The 17,989-nt window shown below is 47.5% G+C and overlaps 4 protein-coding genes across 4 annotated transcripts; 2 read left to right on the top strand and 2 right to left on the bottom strand.

The window, feature by feature from the left end:
• Positions 1 to 6,708: 6,708 nt before the first annotated feature.
• MYCTH_2114610 (uncharacterized protein) lies at positions 6,709 to 11,287 on the bottom strand (the record flags this gene model as incomplete). Its single annotated transcript, XM_003658891.1, has 8 exons — positions 6,709 to 8,386; positions 8,485 to 9,241; positions 9,306 to 9,361; positions 9,424 to 9,614; positions 9,795 to 10,065; positions 10,220 to 10,224; positions 10,451 to 10,767; positions 10,828 to 11,287. The coding sequence occupies 8 exons, from the start codon at positions 11,285 to 11,287 to the stop codon at positions 6,709 to 6,711; spliced, it is 3,735 nt and encodes a 1,244-aa protein (XP_003658939.1).
• A 719-nt stretch (positions 11,288 to 12,006) lies between these two features.
• Positions 12,007 to 13,571, top strand: MYCTH_2295383 (uncharacterized protein). Its single transcript, XM_003658890.1, has 4 exons — positions 12,007 to 12,276; positions 12,353 to 12,395; positions 12,524 to 12,730; positions 12,802 to 13,571. The coding sequence occupies exons 1-4, from the start codon at positions 12,115 to 12,117 to the stop codon at positions 13,275 to 13,277; spliced, it is 888 nt and encodes a 295-aa protein (XP_003658938.1). The 5' UTR covers positions 12,007 to 12,114; the 3' UTR covers positions 13,278 to 13,571.
• A 91-nt stretch (positions 13,572 to 13,662) lies between these two features.
• Positions 13,663 to 15,558, top strand: MYCTH_44604 (uncharacterized protein; the record flags this gene model as incomplete). Its single annotated transcript, XM_003658889.1, has 1 exon — positions 13,663 to 15,558. One exon carries the CDS (start codon positions 13,663 to 13,665, stop codon positions 15,556 to 15,558), a length of 1,896 nt encoding a protein of 631 aa, XP_003658937.1.
• A 204-nt stretch (positions 15,559 to 15,762) lies between these two features.
• Positions 15,763 to 17,509, bottom strand: MYCTH_2114599 (uncharacterized protein; the record flags this gene model as incomplete). The annotated part of the gene is made up of 5 exons (XM_003658888.1): positions 15,763 to 16,309; positions 16,499 to 17,094; positions 17,174 to 17,241; positions 17,315 to 17,353; positions 17,428 to 17,509. 5 exons carry the CDS (start codon positions 17,507 to 17,509, stop codon positions 15,763 to 15,765), a joined length of 1,332 nt encoding a protein of 443 aa, XP_003658936.1.
• Positions 17,510 to 17,989: the final 480 nt, after the last annotated feature.

Genomic DNA, 17,989 nt, shown 5'->3' with positions numbered 1-17,989 from the left:
ATATATACAAGTGCCCTAGTTCTAGTATATGGTATATAAATGCCGATACTACTTCTATAATAAATTCGAAAATAATTACTAGCCAACCTAATAAGGAAATGAGGATAGAAGCTTATGCCCTGTAGAATAGGTCTACGATATAGGAAATGGAGCAGCCGAATTGCTTTAGAAGATCGAAGCCCGCGATCTAGAAGGCATTATAATAGTTCTAAGACAAGCCTAGCCTAGGTACTATAGAACCGGACGAGACATGTAGGACTCGTACTAGAGTAACGATTGCCTCTATTACACAAATGAAAAGAAATTGCGAATTCGGAAGCTTTAGACGAAGCTATAGCACGTACGATAGAAAGCAGAACGGACCTAATGGTAGGAAGCTATAAGTACTTAATAGCTTATAGAAATAAGCACGATCGACGAAGCCACTATTAGCTAAACAACTAAAGAGGTTAACATTAACCTAAGAAACGGGTTAGGGCTCTTCGAAGGGCCTAGAAGCCATTAATGCCTATATAACGGCAGGTAGTAGCGTAGTATAGGAGGAACTAGCGTAAGAGACTACTATATCGAGACCTCCTAGCAGAAATATAGGAAATCGCTATAATCTTTAAACAACGGCGGTAAGATAAGCGATTATAGATAATAGCATAGTGGAAATAACACAAAATGCTTGTACTAGTAGATAGTAGAGTAGAGATAAATCTGATTTCGCCGACACTTATAAATTAGCTATAGATACCTTAGAGAATGAAGCAGAAGTATAGCATAGTCAAAGGGCTATTTCTAACGTAATGGGTATATAAGGAGACCGAACTAATTAATATTACTATAGTAGGGAAGACTATAGTAGTCGTATTTAGTATTGTAGATATAGGTAACGACAAGGATATAATATTAGGGTTACTATAATATAAAGACTATGACCTAGACATTAGCTAGAAGAATAGTAGCCATTTACGACCCCAAATAGAGTCGTATTTGACTAGCAAGATAGGGAGTACGTAAGGATCGTAAGCGGACGATGCTTAAGGAAAGGCATATCCTACGGATCTACCGTAAGAGACGGACAATAGTAGGCAGACTACTACAGACTCTAGAAGAGGCAGTATAACAATATCGATATCGCGATAGAAAGAACGAGCTAAACCGCTAATAGCTATTCTCTCCGTTAACAAATGCGGAGTATTATAATTAGAATAGTAGGTTAAGATAGAAGAAATCGCTAGCATTGCTATAGATAGAACTAAGTTCGTATACTATTGGAAAACTAAAAGACAAGACAAGACTAGGGAAGTACTAAAGGAATACAAAGGATACCTAGCATTTGAACCGAAACATCTAGAAGGACTACTAGAATACGGCCTATAGGATTACGAGATCAAGCTTAAGGAAGGAGCATGACTAAAGTTCTTTAAGATTTACTATATAAGCCAGATATAGAACGAAGAACTTAAGCGATATTTGGAGGAAAACCTTTGAAGAGGATATATCTACCTGTTAATATTGCTAGCAGGCTACCTAATCCTGTTTATACCTAAGAAAGATAGAAAGCTATAGTTATACGTTAACTATTAGTAACTTAACGAATAGACCGTGAAAAACCGATACCTGTTACCGCTAATCTTACGGCTCTAAGATTAGTTAGTAGGAGCCTAATATTTTACGTATCTTAACTTACTATCAGCCTATAACTATATATAGATCAAAGAAGGCGACAAGTAGAAAACGGCCTTTAGGATACCCTATAGCTACTATAAGTACCTTGTTATGCTATTCGGACTTATAAACGCGCTAGTAACGTTCTAAGCCCTGATTAATCAAGCTATCCGACCCTTTCTTGACAAATTTACGGTATATTATCTTGACGATATACTTATCTTCTCTAAGACGATAGACAAACACTAGAAGTATGTAAAAGTAGTATTAGACGCGCTATATACGTATAAGCTATTAGTGAATAAGGAAAAAAGCGAATTCTATATTAGGAAGATAGTCTTTTTGGGATATAAAATATCCCTAGGACAAATCTAGATAGAACCTTTAAAGGTTAAAGCTATTAAGAATTGGCTACAACCGACGTTAGTTATAGAAGTATAAAGCTTTATTAGATTTGTAAACTTCTATTAGATGTTTATTAGGAACTTTAGAGCGATCGTATGACCTTTGTACGAACTTACTAAGAAGAATACTAAATTCTAATGGGAAGAATGATATAAGTAAGCATTTACGTAGATTCGTAATGCCATTACTAAAGATCTAGTACTAGTACTGCTAGACCTTAAGAAACCATTTAAGGTAGAAACGGACGCTTTAGACTACGCCATTAGAGGACAATTAGGATAACGAGATAGATAAAGAAAGCTACATCCTATAGCCTTCTTTTTAAGGAAGCTTAATAGACTATATCTTAATTATCCAATCTATAATAAGGAACTACTTGCAATTGTCGAAGCTTTTAAGGAATAGCGACTATACCTTAGTAGTACGATTAAACCGATATAAGTATATACGGATCATAAGAATTTACGATACTTTATAATAATAAAGGAGCTTAACGGACGACAAATACGATAGGCAGAATTCCTTGTAGAATTTAACTTTGAGATCCGCTATAAGAAGGGTAAAGAGAACGTACAAGTAGATATCTTAAGCTGATAGACGGATTATACGAAAGGACAAACAGAAATAATACTACTATTGTTTAAGGAACAAATAGACAGAACGCTATATTACAAAACGTAGATACCTATAGAAGATGATCTACTTAACTTGTTCCTAGAATATTATATAATCCTTTAAGAAGAAAGGATTAACGAGATATAGTATTAAGTAGTACCTAGACTACTAGTACCTAACGAAGTAGAAGAAAGAGATAGGAAATTTTAGTACCGAGGTAAAGCGTATATCTACGACAAAGATTAACAGCTATAGATAATTCGAGAACTCTATAAGTCGAAACTCAGAGGATATAAAGGAGTCACGAAGACTGTTACACAAGTCAAGAAATACTACGACTTTCCACAGTTAACGGTACAAGTTAAGGAAGTTATATGGAACTACGATATTTGCAATCGAAGCAAAACGGTATAACATAAGCTGTATAGGCTACTTTAGCTACTACTAATAGCTAATAAACTATAGAGCTTAGTCATAATGGACTTCGTTATAAAGCTGCTAGAATCTAAAGATATAGCTATAGGAGTAATCTATAATAGCATCCTTACTATAGTAGATCGCCTAACTAAATAGGCATACTTCTTTCCTTATAAAAAATCCTAGATAGCTAAATAGCTAGTAGACGTAATCTATCGGCAAGTTACATTAGTATATACTTGGCTGCAAGAATAGATTACCAATAGAGACACTAAGTTCGTATTAAAGTTCTAGTAAGCGTTAATATAACGATCAGGCGTTAATAGCAAGCTATTAATAGCATATTACCTATAGACTAACGGACAAACAGAGTAACTAAACTAAGTTATCAAGCAATATCTCCGTTCTTACGTTAACTACTAGTAAAATAACTAGGTTATACTATTGCTAATAGTATAACTTGCTTATAATATAACACTAATAGAAACGACCAAAGTCATACCGTTCTTCGCGAACTATAGATATAAAGCAGACCTTAGGCAAGGACTAGAGGTTATAGTGCCGAGAGCAGCAGTCAAAGTAGAACAAATGTATACACTATATAAAAAGCTTAAAAAGGAACTCGAGTTTGTCAAGACTAGAATAAAGAACTACTACGACAAATATAGGCTTAAGGGACCTTGCCTAGAGAGGGGAGACAAAGTCTACCTAATCGTACGAAACTTACAAACCAAACGACCAAATACAAAGCTAGATTTTAAGAAGGTCGGACCTTTCGTTATTAAAGAATGAATTTTAACATCTAACTACTGACTATCGTTACTATCATCTATACGACTACAGATAGATGTTTTTCATATTTCACTTCTCGAACTAGTACTAAAGAATGCCAAGGTTGCTACGCATATCAAAGCAAAGGACAAAGAGGAAGAATAGAATATTAAAGAAATTCTAGATTTATATATTATTAACGGGGAACTATAGTACCTAGTTAAATAGCTTGATTTTAGACTAGAAGACAACTTATAGGAACCTATTAAGAATTTAAACTGCCTTAAGAAACTAGAACAGTTCTATTAACAGAACCCGGATTAGCTAAAGGCAAACCTAAAATAGAACCGAAAATAGCGCCTTAGTTAATAACGTCAATACTACTATTAAGTTATATAATAGCCCCTAATTCCTACTATTCTACTGCCTCTAATTCGTCTAAATTCGACAAACCCCGTATAACCATGTCTGCCCCCTTCTCTACTAGGAACTCTCGTTATTTACAGACTTAAGTCAAATAGGCTAACGCCTTAGAAGCTTTATATTAATATTCTCGTAGCAAGGCTTCGGCCTCTTTCTCTTCAGCCTTCAAATGACATTGCTCACGTATAATACGATCTACTACGTTACGATTAGAGACATACTCTTATAAGGAAATAAGAACTTACAAGAAGAAACTAGAACACTAGAACTATTATAAGTACAACCCTAGTATACATAAGCCTTATAACGACGAGATTTTTTAATCATTTTACACACTTAATTATACTCTATATAATAGGAACACGCTATCACTACAAACCCGTAATCGGAAATAAACTAAGCTAAATGCTTATAACAAATAGATACTAGGGATCTATATACGTTAGACAGTATAATTGACAGTACAAAGGGCAACAAGGGGCTAAGGAGAAAAATACATACAAGGAACGCAAAGGATATTAGTGCTATTTAAGATAACCTAAAGAAGGCTTTTAGGTCAAAAGCCTCGGAGGGAGGGCATTATATTACAGAAATATATATACAGATACTGCCTAAGCCATTAGCACAAATAGGCCAATCAAGTCAAAGGAACAAAAGGACTAATTACAACATAGGAAGTATAGTAATCACTACGCTCACCAGTGATCAGGGTAATCACTACCATACGATCACTCACGATCACCGTGATCAGGAATGATCACTAGGATTATATATACATGTAGATAGTCACTCGTTACGGTAGACTCTGAGAGTTTACTAGTGATAGTAACCTCTCTTATAGTTATAGTACTTATACCAAGCATCGTTAACTATTGTGAGAGATAACTCTAGTGTTATTGTAAACCCTTTAGCTTCACCGAATCCCTTAGACGACCTGCCTGCTTGTCCTGCTTAATCTACCTTCGTCTGAACCCTTTTAGAAGAAGTCTGAGTTAGGTTCGTCATACTATTAGGTAAGCTATTCTTCCTATATGTGACTAAGAGACTAATGCGGTTTAGCTATAATTAAACGTGGTTAATAGCCTCGAATACGGTTAAATAAGGTAGTAGTTAGAATTCCGAATTCCTAGCTAATATTACGAATTAAACAGCAGGTATTATGGTATTTTGTGACTGTATCCTGTAAATCTTCTTCAGTATAAGCCATCTTTGACTGTTAAATATACCTACGAAGTTTGAAGTGGTTTGAAGAAAAGTTAGGCAAGTTATGGTAGATTAAAGTAGTTAGGTTGAAAAAGCGGTGTAGGCGTGGTGTGTGTTCCATTGATGGGGTGTTCCATTGATGGGGGGTCCGACTTATACTACCTTCTGCAAGGTACGTTCTTAAATAATTATCAGGTTAACTGCGAAACTGCAAAAGCGACGCCGCAATTGCTGCTTCCAGCAATTGCACCTAAGTAGGCCGTATGTATTCTGACATTAACTCAATCTCAGTTCAGGACTCCAAAATAGGCTCTCTAACTAAGTACCTTTTAGCCAACTGATGACAGGCAATGGAGAGCATACACTTCAATTGACTTTCAGCAGCGCAACGCAGCATTTTCATCTTCTTTTCGCCATTGACGTCAGTCTCGGAACCGAGAGCAATTTGATTAAAGAAAACCATACGGGTTCGGAACATGACACTGACACACTACGGAAAGGAAGACCGTCGTGACCAAGATCTTTCGACACCAACTATGAAAGGAAGACACTGAAGTATCGCGAGCGCAAGGCTCGTCAACCGTTGCCTCGGGGTTGGTTCGGTGGCAAGAGGGATATCTTAAGTAGGGTTACTGTATAAGGCCTCAGTTACAGTCCCAGACTTGCGCCGGGTATTCTGGTGAGACTCTTGTTGTCTGTAGCGATGAGCCCGGCCCCTGAACAGTGCGGCAAGAGCATACGAGCACCTCAAGACGGAGCCGTTCAATGACCCTTGAAGCAGCTATCTTTGATAAGGCCTGAGCTGATTTGGTTAAAGAGGCGGTATTCCTGGAAGGGAGGCCAGTCTCAGTTTTTGAGTGTGAAGGCAGGTTCGTGTTGCTCCTCTCTCAGGCTCTCCCAGAAACGGGACTGATATCAAGCCCCTTTCATCCGCCACCTGACTATGTTCTTCGTGTCCGCTAGACAACACTCATCGCAAGGTCCTGGGGACTTGTAAGCTGGCTTCATGGACATATTTTCATGTCCGAGTTCGTTATTAATGGAACGATGTTCCCTGGCAAATTGATTAATTATTCAGAAAGAGGGATGTCTGACTTTCAGTGCCATTGTTCCTAGCTAAGCTTTCTGGGGCCCTCTGCGTGACCCGAACTCTGTCTTGAAAGAACATAAATTAGGTAATAGTCATCAAACCTGCCCATGGGCAAAGGGAAAGAGAGCCTAATCTGTGCAGAGTTGGAAATCCTTTCCGCCGTGTCGGAGGAGGAGAGCGGCGACCTCTCCATCGATTGGTTTCCGTTCTTGACGCGGCACCGGTCGTGAATTCTGAGCCTGCACGTCATACCAAGTGTTTAGACTCTGCCTCGTTAAATAAGAATAATTCTTGACAATGTTTAGAGGACTCCTTCCCCGAATATTTCGACACCAAACGAGCATCGGTCCTCTCTCAGGTATGCCGACATCGCCGCAAGGGTCTCCGACATCGTTCGGATCAAAACCTGCATCGAGCAGGAGGCTCATGGCTACCATATCCCTGCGCGTGGCTGCAATCTGCATCGCGCAGACGGCGAAACCTGGAGCCGTTGCCTCGGCACCGAGTCGCAGCAGTTTTGTCAGTACATGGCAGCCCCAGCATTGTGGGCCTTCACCGTTGTGCTGGTGGTTTACAACGGCGAATAGCAAAATCGTTGATGGATCGAAATGGCCCGCGGCAAAATCGAGCATCTCATAAAACCCCTGATGCGCCAAGCCAATGGTAGGCAATTGGGCGTAAAATTCGAACATGGAACCCCGGAATCGGACAACCTTCAGCATCTGACTCTGCCAGTCCTCCCGACTCGTGGGGATTTGAGATGATAGGAAACACGCGCGGGGCTGAAACTCCAGGTCGACTTGGCATGCGAAGTCATCGCTGGTCCGTCCCAGACTAGCTAGGAACGATCGAGCAAGGTAGCCTCTCTCATCCATCTGGAGCATGCGTGCCAGCATCTCAAGATGCGGCTGGGGCGGTGGTGAGAGCATTCTGAGTTTCTGAATTGCGCGGAACGCGCCAACGGATGGCGCCAACGGGTTCTCCAGATCCATAAGAACGTTCTCGTTGAACCAGAAATAGCTCCCCAGAGGGGTTGGCACGCGCGTTTCCAGGAGCTGTGTTGCAGGAGGCAGCCAGCTCAGTGTCGGCAAGGAGTGTAGTGCTTTGGCATGCCAGTGGAGCAGCAAGACGGCTGAATGTACGCAATACCGGTCGAAATCGCCGTAGAATTCGGGACTACGTTTCTCAGGCCAATCCTGGCTCCATCGGTCTGCAGACTTGACTGCTCCAAGAATGAGTGTCTTGATGTGCTCGGTTAACACTTGTTGCCGGTCGAGAGCAAAGTCTGCGGAAGGCCCTCGGCGTATTCGTGGCGACTCTAGGAATTCGAGTACTGTGTAGTGTGCAAAAGACACAGTGCAAGTCTCCACAACTGCGGTATGATCTTTTATAGGGTGTTTCGTCACCGTAACCAAGCAGCCACAGTAGTCGCGAAGAAGATCCTTATCGAACGCGTAGCTATCCACGAAATCGGGGTCGCACGTTTCGTCCGCGGATAAACTTTTTTTAACCGCCGCGAAAAGGATGTCGAGCAAGATACTTGCCAACATCGGAATGTAGATGGGGGAGAAATTGACAGTTTGTATGGGCTGGACATCGGGAATGGCTTGGTGGATGGTCAAGTGGCTACTCATCCACTGGAAAACATGTCGGACAAAAGAACGAGCCTCCTCGGGGATTTGCAGAAAAACGCGCTCGTAGGTCTCATCCAGGTTCCTGGGTAGGTTGGCTAATGCAGTTTCAATGATGCGCTTCTCTGGTTTGAGGCGTTGTAGTGCATCGATTTGACACACCACCCATCGGAACCTGATTGGCACTGGTTATTACGAGTCACCCTCACTCAAATATTCGCGATAAAGTCGCGCGAGTTGAGGAAGTCTGGGGAAAGGGGGATTTACACTTACATTCCATTTGCTTTCGATCTGATTGCCTGGAAGGCCTGCTCCCGAGACTGTTCCGGCCACCGCTGGAATCGAGGATGACTGTTAAGTTTGGATCGGATGTAGAGCGCGATGTCCTTGTCGACAAGATAATTTCTCATCGATATAGGCGTGGATATTGCCAGCAGAGTGTCTTCGATATCCATGTACTCGCGGCTCGTAACTAAGACACGAAGGTTCTCGAACCGGGTTTCAGTGGCCAAGATTTGCAAGACTCTAAGCAGATTTTCTCTTTCCAAACTTTCGTCCACGGCGTCAATAAAGATGTACACCTTGTCGAATGCCTGGACAGCCTGCTCAAGAGCTTGGAGTAGGCCGCGAACAGTGGGGTTGCCGCCATGTCTGTACAGATCAAAGACAGCCACCGGGACTCGGCCGAATCTGCGGCATAGCTCGAGCAGAACCCATCTGAGCAATGGTACTGTCTCGTCCTGGCTATGCCCAAAGTAGCAATAATAGTATGCGCAGGCGTAGCTTGGCCCGCGAAGATCACAGCGCCACCTGACCTCCTCTATCAAGCGAGAAGCGAAGACGGTTTTGCCGGCGCCGGGAATCCCATGGACCCAAAGACAACGGGATTTCCCGTTGAGCCATTCCTCCCACTCAGGAGAGCGGAATAACCACTCCCCCGTCCCAGGTTCGTATACTTTGCGGGACCTTTCATGAATGTCGGATGGGTCCGTGCCGTATAGCCAGCTGTAAACCTGACGTTCTTGTACATCTGCTCGGAAGGTATGTTAGCCAAAGAAACGGCCCGATGCAATTTTGTTACACGGTATACTTGCCATTGAGTGCTGCAAAGATCTTCTCTGTGTTTTGCTTTGTCTCTTTGATATCCAAACTAGAGGTGCATTTTCGTTAGAGCAGTTTACATTCCGGGATAGCTGTGAGAACGGCACTTACGAGGAGTCGGTAGTCAGGGCTAAGGATATAGTAATCTTGTATTCCCGCAACTCGTCTATAAGCGTTTTCGCTCGAGACTCCTTCGTAAGCCAGCTCAAAGCAGTCAAGATGGCCTTTGTCTTGGAGTCCGTGGCGAGCAGAGATTCGGGCGGCAGAAGGCTCTCGAGTTCTGATATGACTTTACGACATCCCTCGATTGGGCCGTGGTCGCGCAAAAGAGTATTGAGTGTCGATGGAAGATGGTTACATGAGACGAGGAAGTGCAAATCGTCCAGAACGGCTTTCAGCGTCGAGACCTCGACAAGGATCAAACGAAGGTCGCCAGGGGCATCTCGCACCACTTCCAAGAACCGTTTGCAGAGGACAACCACCTTATTAGCGGCGTGGATAATAGCTATTATGTTAGCTGCAGCGCTGACGGGATCCATGATGCGGTGTGAGGGACCATGACCGCTTTCGCACCGACTTGGCAAGCGGCTCAGGTTGATTGTACCAGACGGTCGACGCTCCTGGTGAGTTTGGCGATCTGCTGGGGCTGTTGCTGCCTTTTGGGCTGCGGAGGCAGCCATGTTGCCTAGCGTTGTGACGGGGCGCAAACGAACGGCGGCTCGGTCGCCAATGAAATCGTCGATGGGGGTCACACTGCAGGTCAAACAGACCGGGGGTTAGGCTTTAGGGGCGCAGGAGAGAAACAGTGTGATAGAAGATGGTTTCCAATAGATGGAAGATGGTTCCAATTGATGGAAGAAAGTTGGTAAGTTGTAAATAGTTCAAAAGTGCGATGTCTTCTTCCTACGTTTGCTGGCCCTGTGTGGCTCTGTATAAATAGAGGGTAGAACAAAGGACCCTCCGTTTGCCAGTCCGTTTGCCAGGATCCACAGGGCTTATCTAACCATACATGACAAACGCGTCCGCAGACGAACGAACTATATCACAGTGCATGGGAATTGCGAAAAATAAAAGAGTTAATTGACCGCTTGTCGTGGCCTCTGTCCCTGGCCTCTTGCGGCTATCCTGCGGCTTAGACCGTAGCCGTTCCCGGTGGTCGCCTCATAATCACGTTGCGCTGAGCTCCAGTGGGGACTGGGCCGGCGAGGTCAACGGCATTGTTCTCCCCCCAGTCGCTGCCGGCCGGCTTGGCTCGGCCCCAAGTCTTCGTGACCTGAAAGTCGAAGACAGCCATATCCTCGTAGCCAAACTTCTTATAAAGACCGTAGCCGGCAGGAGAAGCCTCGAGCCGGCTTGGAAGCCCAAGGTGGTCGGCAATGTTGACACCCCACTCCACAAGAGCCGACCCAGCCCCACGGCGTTGGAAAGCAGGAGTGCAGGCAAGGAGACTAAGATCTAGCTTCGAAGTCAGCGAAAGCCGGCGTGGCAATCACCCAAAAATATTCATAAACTCACAGAGGGCCGCTTCTCCTTTGGCATTGTCCCGCTGAACCCGCTTCATCCCGCCTATGAAGGCGTCCACAACAGAAAGATCGCAGTCTTCGCCCCATACTTCAGTCGTCGCTTTGAATTCCTCGCTTTTCCACTCTTCTTCAGAGAGTGGTTCACGCTGCAGCTGCCACTTAGCGAATGCGACGATATCTCCCGCGCCATCAGTTAATTCGCTATCTGGGAAGGTTTCGGCAACACAGACCAAGGTTTCTGTCTTTCCCCCAGCGTGCTTGACATCGTTATCGGCGGGGCGTTGTGGGAGAATTCTTGAGCCAAACTTGTTCCTACAGGTAGGTGTGACCCCCCGTGGGTACATCAGCTGATTCATGACATTATCTTCGAAGGCTGAAAAGTAAACGTCTATAATCGCTTCGAGATCGGCAGGTGTCGCTTCGCGGACCCGGAAAACGCGTTTCGACTTCATTGTTACCTCACACACTCCCTCGAAGCCTTCTGAAGCAAGTAATTGTTTCTCTTTCTTTAGTGAGGAAGAACCGGGTTGAGCCAAACGCAAGAGAGCCTTGCCAGAGAAATACTTGCCTTGACCGGCGCACGCAGGGGTTGGACCCCGCTTGAGTCACCGGAGAGCGGGCGGATCCGGTATGTATGCACAACGGAGCACATACACTAAGTAGTGTTCACCCCGCACCAGCTCCATGCTCCCCATAAGGGCTGGAATTCCTCGATCCAATACTTCGTAGCCCTCGGGCGAGACGGGCAATCTGCCCGTAAGGCTGGAATGGGTGAATGTTTGAATTTGCCGCCACGTGGTGGCAGCGCCCAGTGATATTGAGTAATTATTGAAACCGCAAACAAAACGATTCCAGATACTCATGACATATATTTGATGGTATGTTTGTTCGGTGATGATCAGTGTGGCATGTTGGGAGGGAACGCTGGCATCAACCCATTCATGCTCGGTATTGAGTCCGAGTCGTTTTGCCCACACGCCAGAGGCGGAACTGGTGAACACAGTGTGAGGGCTTGTGAGCAAACTGGGATGCGCCTGAGGCGCCTTCTGCGCCTTCCCGAAGTTCTCGAACGTTGGGCCCTGGACGCAGGATGGCCAATGGGCTGCGAGTAATTCATAAAGCCCGACCCCACTTCCGCTCTCCCCGGCAGGTTGCTCGTAGGACGATCTGGTCCCACTCCGACCCAAGCCGCACCTCCGAGTAATCCATATTCCGTACCTCTTGTCATACGACACCTCGTTGAGAGCTTGGGCAGGTCGGAACTGTCTTGCATCTTGCCATGGCCATCTTCACAACGAGGCTAACTATCTCTATTCTGGTTACAGTGCTGGGGTTTATCCTCACCCGCGCACCGTTCATGATGTCTTCAGTCGCGCCCTCGAAGCAGTGGGCCGATGGGCCGTTGAAGCTCATCACCACTCCTCAGTTCCTGACTAAAAAGGTACCAGCACTCCGACGAGGAATTACCGTTCAATTGTGTATACCGTGGCTGATCGGGTTCTTCTATACATTCACAGACCGATATCTTTACGTCAGGAGCAACACACATGTCCTTGCTGCGTATGTCAGCCCTGATCCGCTTGGCAACATTGGAAACCATCCATTGCTCCAGATCTACGAGTCGATGGATTTTTCGAGTCATGAGCAAAGATTCGGACATAGCAGAAAGTTGACTAATGGCAACCTAGATAATTCGATCTTCCGCGGCTATAATTCTATCTACCATCAGGCCCCTCTTGTTGCCGACAAGGACAAGGCCGATTTCGTCGGTTACTGCCTGACCTGGTTCAAATTCGTCAAGTCGCACCATGATGACGAGGAAGTTACGTTGTTTCCGAAGATCGAGGAGCTTCTCAAGGACAAAACAATCTTTGAGGAAACGCACAAGGAGCATGGTTAGTTGACCTGAACGGGCTGTTTAAAGTTTCCACCTGATTGAAGGCTGATGATGACTGGGTAATCGTAGAGTCGTTCCTTCCCGGCGTCGCCGATTTTGAGAAGTACCTCACCGGTCTCAAGGCCCCCTCCGATTTTTCTGGCGACGAGTTGCTGCAAATCATGAAGTCCTTCCAGCAACCTTTCGAGCATCACTTCCACAACGAGATCACAACCATCTCCAAGCTTGCTGACCACCCGAACGCGCCCAAGCAGGGCACACCCGAGAATGACGCCGCTGCGGCCACGTTTAAGGCATGGGGCAAGAGCACAGTGACCAAGGCGGGCGTCACTGATGTCGTTCCCTTCTTCCTGCTCAATCTTGACCGTACTGTTGAGGACGGCATGTGGGCAAATTGGCCACCCATGCCGGCGCCCATCAAATGGGGGCTTATCAACCTCGCCGGAGCCTGGCACTCTGGGTGGTGGAGGTTCACCTCGTGTGATGCTGCCGGCCAGCCACAGGAGTTGTGGGCTTATCGTGCGGCGGATGCCAAGACATCTTGATGGCATGAGCGCGCGACCGTGTGGGCAGTGAGGTGGTCGGTAAATGCTCTCCTTATACAAGTATGAGAAACGATAATCTTTGTCTTAAAGGCAGGCGAGGTTCCGTATTATTCTGGATTTTGTTTGTAGGCTTTTACACGTTCTTCAGCATGTTCTTATGTATATCCGTCAATGCGTGTCAGCTGCTGGAGTGGTACTGTACGGCTCTGTAATGTTACCTGATCCGACCTGTATTTCAGTACTCAAGTACACACGAATTTCGGCTGCTGTGCCGCTGACAAATCGGCCGATTGACACCGCCTTTACTCCATTCAGCGGATCCTCGCGCAACCACAATCCGACGCCAAACCTCACATGCCACTCCATTATCACCTACTTTGAGGACATGCATCCCGTGGCGACAAAATCACGAAGTGCTGGCGGCTGCTGGACGTGCCGTCTTCGGCGCAAAAAATGTGACGAAGCACGCCCGATCTGCAAGGGTTGTGTAGCACTCGAGATCGATTGTTTGTACAGCGACGACAAGCCAGAATGGATGGACGGCGGCGAAAAACAGAAGCAAAAAGCCGACTGGCTAAAAAGAGAGGTCAAGCGCAAGGCTGCTCATCGGCGCGAGCGACGATACCTTCAAGGTCTCGAGATCAGGCTCGAGTCGCTTGATGCCTCTCTCACCGACGAAAGCGATACCACCGCACCGAAAGACCTGATCAATGCCGTCCCCCCAGCTCTCGGTGCGAATGTCTCTTCAACTTCAGCCTCGCGCTCCATATCTGAAGATTCCACGCCGAGAACTGGATTCGACAGCGGTTCAACTGATTCCTCGTTGTCCATTCCGTCCCCCGATGAGCACTCGGACAGTCCCAGTCCGCAGTGCGACGAGTCGAAAGAGAGTTTGTCCAAGGAGGAGGAGGCGCACTCGACCATGATGTACCTGGATTATGTCTTCCCATTCTTGTTTCCGTACTATCGGCCATCCTTTGCAGATGTAGGGCGGGGATGGCTTTTGGTCCTTCTCGTCAAGAACAAAGCCCTATTCCACTCCGCCCTTAGCCTGGCCAACTATTTTTACGGCATCATCCTTGGGCACATCCAAGACGCGTCTCATCAGTGCCATACGCAAAACCTGGAAGCTCTCCACAAGCAGCAAGGGTTGGCTCTCCAGTGGCTGCAACGAGAGATGCGAGACATCGTTACCCGCGGCGTGAAAGGAAAACTGGCCGAAGCGAACCGTGTGATGGCAAGTATCATCCAGCTCATGACGTGTGAAGTTGCTATTGCAAAACCCGGCAACTGGGCCATGCATCTGAACGCTGCGGCCGAACTCTTCAACGAGATGATGAAGCATCACGCTGTAACAGAGGCCGGCCGTCATTGCTTCATGATGGTGCTCCTCCAGCTCGGCTCGAAGCCCTTCACGTGGACTCCCAAGAACCACCCCTGGGGTTCTGATCAGGCAATCCTGCGCTTCTTCACTGCCCAGCTTCTCTTCCTCGATACTCTCGGGAGCACCGCCTTGCAGGAGCGCCCACGCCTTCTACAGTGGCATCGGCACTTAATGGCGACGCTTGAGGAAAATGACAGGAATCACATGCCAGGAAGCGAGAAGGAAGGGACGGTACCGCACATTAACCTTCATGAGTTCATCGGTATCGAAAACTGGGTCATTCTCTCCATTGGAGAGATTGCCGCCCTCGATGCTTGGAAGAAGGAGATGAAGCGGGCAGGGTCCTTGTCCATCACTCACCTTGTCAGCCGCGCTTCAACAATTGAGGAACGTCTTCAGGCCTCCCTGCAAACTCTTGATGCTGCTATCAGTCAAGGCGGGCGAGGATCCGCGGATGGAACTCAACATCTTCTGCAGTATTTTGCCGGCAGCTTTTCGCCACAGGTGATGCATGGTACTGCCATGAACACCCGAATTTGGGCTCAGGCAGCCATCACATACCTGAACGTCGTGCTTTCTGGATGGCAGCCCTCCAGCCCGGAGATCCGGAACTCCGTCACCCTAACCATTGACATGATGCTTAGTCTTCCGAGCCCTGATTGCCTCCGAACGCTTGTGTGGCCTTTCACCATCACTGGGTGCTTGGCAGCTCCAGACCAAGAGCGGATTTTCCGAGAGCTAGTAGCGGGTATGGGTCCGTTCAAAGTCTTTGGCACCATCCGGGAGGGCCTTGCTATTATGGAGAGGGTCTGGGAACGCCGCGCCGAGATCAGTCCGGATTGCTGGGACCTTGCGGCCGCTCTCAACTGCTTGGGCCGGCCAGCCTTGTTGATCTGAGTTAAACAGGACGATACCCGGCCTGCTCGACGAGGTGATACCATATGCGTCATACCGGATGCTTTCAGGAGAAGGTAGTTCCCCGGTTGGCACACCAAACGAACGAGCCCTGGCCGACTGCTCACCCTGTGCCAGTTCCACTAGCTTTGTGCGACTAATGTATACTGAGTGCACATTTTGGCCGTTACCCTTCTATCACGCTCGTTACAATACATTGGACCGGTTGTACTCCGCTTGTGGTTCGAAAATTACGCTGGCCAGCGCTCCCCACCAGCCACTTTCCGCCGACTTCTCGTTCATTCTCTTCCTACCCGACTTCCCATTATCCCCAAGAGCCGACGGCTTTGGAATCAACGAAGCGCGTAGGCACCGGGGCAAACCGTATCCATTCAAAGGAACCCCCGGCACATCTTCGAGGTCAGCGAGCCTCGATCTCAAAGCAACCGGCTCGGCATCGCTCAATTGTCGTTCGCTGTCACTCCGTCGGCTCTCGTCTTGATAATACGATCCAGGAAGAATGTTAGTTTTCCCTTCGACGGCTTCGTCTCCAGAAGCGAACCGGTTACCTGTGGGCGCCTTACCGAAAGAGGTGGCTTGGGACCGTAACGATGCGAAGGGCATGGCGCTATGTTTGCTCGCCGTGCTGGACTTCGTTTCGCCGGAATATATCTGTTCGCGCCGCAGTCGACCATCCGCAGAGGACGTCTTTGCTTGCCCCATTCCGGCGAGTTCCGCTCGAATCCAACCATCTCTGTTCTCAAACGGGGCTCTTCTCCGGTCGCCGCTCATCCTCGTGCTTTGCGTCCCTTGCTGTTCCATGGCTGGTACCCTCTGGGGTTCAATCACACCTCTCTCACCAGGCGCCCCGAGTCCCTAGGCTATGCGCCGAGATCGGTACGTTCGAGGGGGCAAAGTAAGTGACTCCCCATTATCACCGTACCCTCCTGTGCCCGCATATGCGGGCCCATCCGGGGCTACCGTGACCGGTCTGTTGAGGTCGAGCCGATCCTCGCTGACGCTAGGTCTGATTGAGGAGTAGTTTCCGCCGGCTTCAAACCCACCAGGCTGAGCACTTGACGCTGGGTTGAAGCGTCCCCCGTGAGGCTCGCTCATTCCCTGAGCATATCCCGCGCGATTGCTCCCTTCACCCGGCTCGATTCTGCCTGGAAAATTTTCCTTCTCTGACTGTTTCTTCCCGAGATGCAGAAACCCAACCGATAAGGCACTAATGGTAAATAATGCGGATATCACAACCAATAGCACCCAGACCGCAAAAAGCTTGGTGCAAGAAGCCCTCCCGTCTGAGGGAAAGGAAACTTTCCCGACCGAGCTTCCATGGGGCGCGGTGATCTCAAATCTACCGTTCCGCGCCACAACCGCGCAGTTTGCCTCGGCCATCGGCAGCCCGAGAATGGCAGCCATGGTCACAAACGGAATAAGGAACAACAAGTCAAGGGACAGTGTTTTTGGGTAGGGAAGGTATCGCGTGGAGTAACCGGTCGATGAAACGAGCACCCATACTAGCGCTATGCCCGTCTAATAACATCCCCAATTCGGTCTCTATCAGCTACTTCTCCCCAGCAGTAAAGGTAAAAAAGACGGAGTGGGGACTTACGAGGATGATAACAACAATCAGATTCGCCGGCGCAGTTTGATGTCCGCGGGAGGTGATTGAAAGTAAGTCTTTACCCCTTGTTGTCAGTCGTTTTCTTTCTGTTTTCTGCATAGAATCATCGACGGATAGAAGTTGACATACTGCCTGATAAACCGGCGGAGATGGCGAGACAGATAATCTCTGCGAGAAATTATCAGCATGCGTTCTCCTCTTCACGAGGGGTCAAGGGGCCCCGAAGACACCACCAGACTTACGTGCAATGCGACAGACGAGGAAAGCATAGGCGTAGATGCCTTTCGGGCGAAGAGAAAAGGTGTCGTGTGCCACGTACTGCATGCTGAATGGGACCTGTTGTCCGTCTCCGGTTGCTCTGGGATAAGTCCAAAACGTGCTTTGGTTTTGGTTGAAGAGAAACCGATGATGGCTGGGAGGGTTCAGAAGAAAAGGCCCCAAGGAGGCGATAGCTATGGAGGTCAAACTATAATCAATTGAAGATCCGACACAGCACAACTAAAAGCGCCACATGCGCGAAACTAAGGTGAAGTGTTAACACATGGTGACCGGTAGGACGAAGCCGGCGGCCATGAAGATCATACGCAACGAAAGAGGGATTGACGCAGAAGCTACGGAACATCTTGACGTTAACCGGTCATGTTGCTATAGTACATCGCTTCTGGGACACCAATATTCCGTTTCTGGCGCGTCTCGGGCTCCGGGTCCGGCCATCAGGTCAGGTTCAATCCGAAACCCGGAGAGGCCCGAGTTTCCGGCCGGTTTGGTGGGGAAGCGAAGGATGGAAGACAGGGCAGGCGACCA

Source organism: Thermothelomyces thermophilus, chromosome 1 (assembly GCF_000226095.1).
Source record: "Thermothelomyces thermophilus ATCC 42464 chromosome 1, complete sequence".
NCBI lineage: Eukaryota > Fungi > Ascomycota > Sordariomycetes > Sordariales > Chaetomiaceae > Thermothelomyces > Thermothelomyces thermophilus.
The sequence above is the reverse complement of the archived record's forward strand: the minus strand, read 5'-3'. Positions and strand labels throughout refer to the sequence as shown.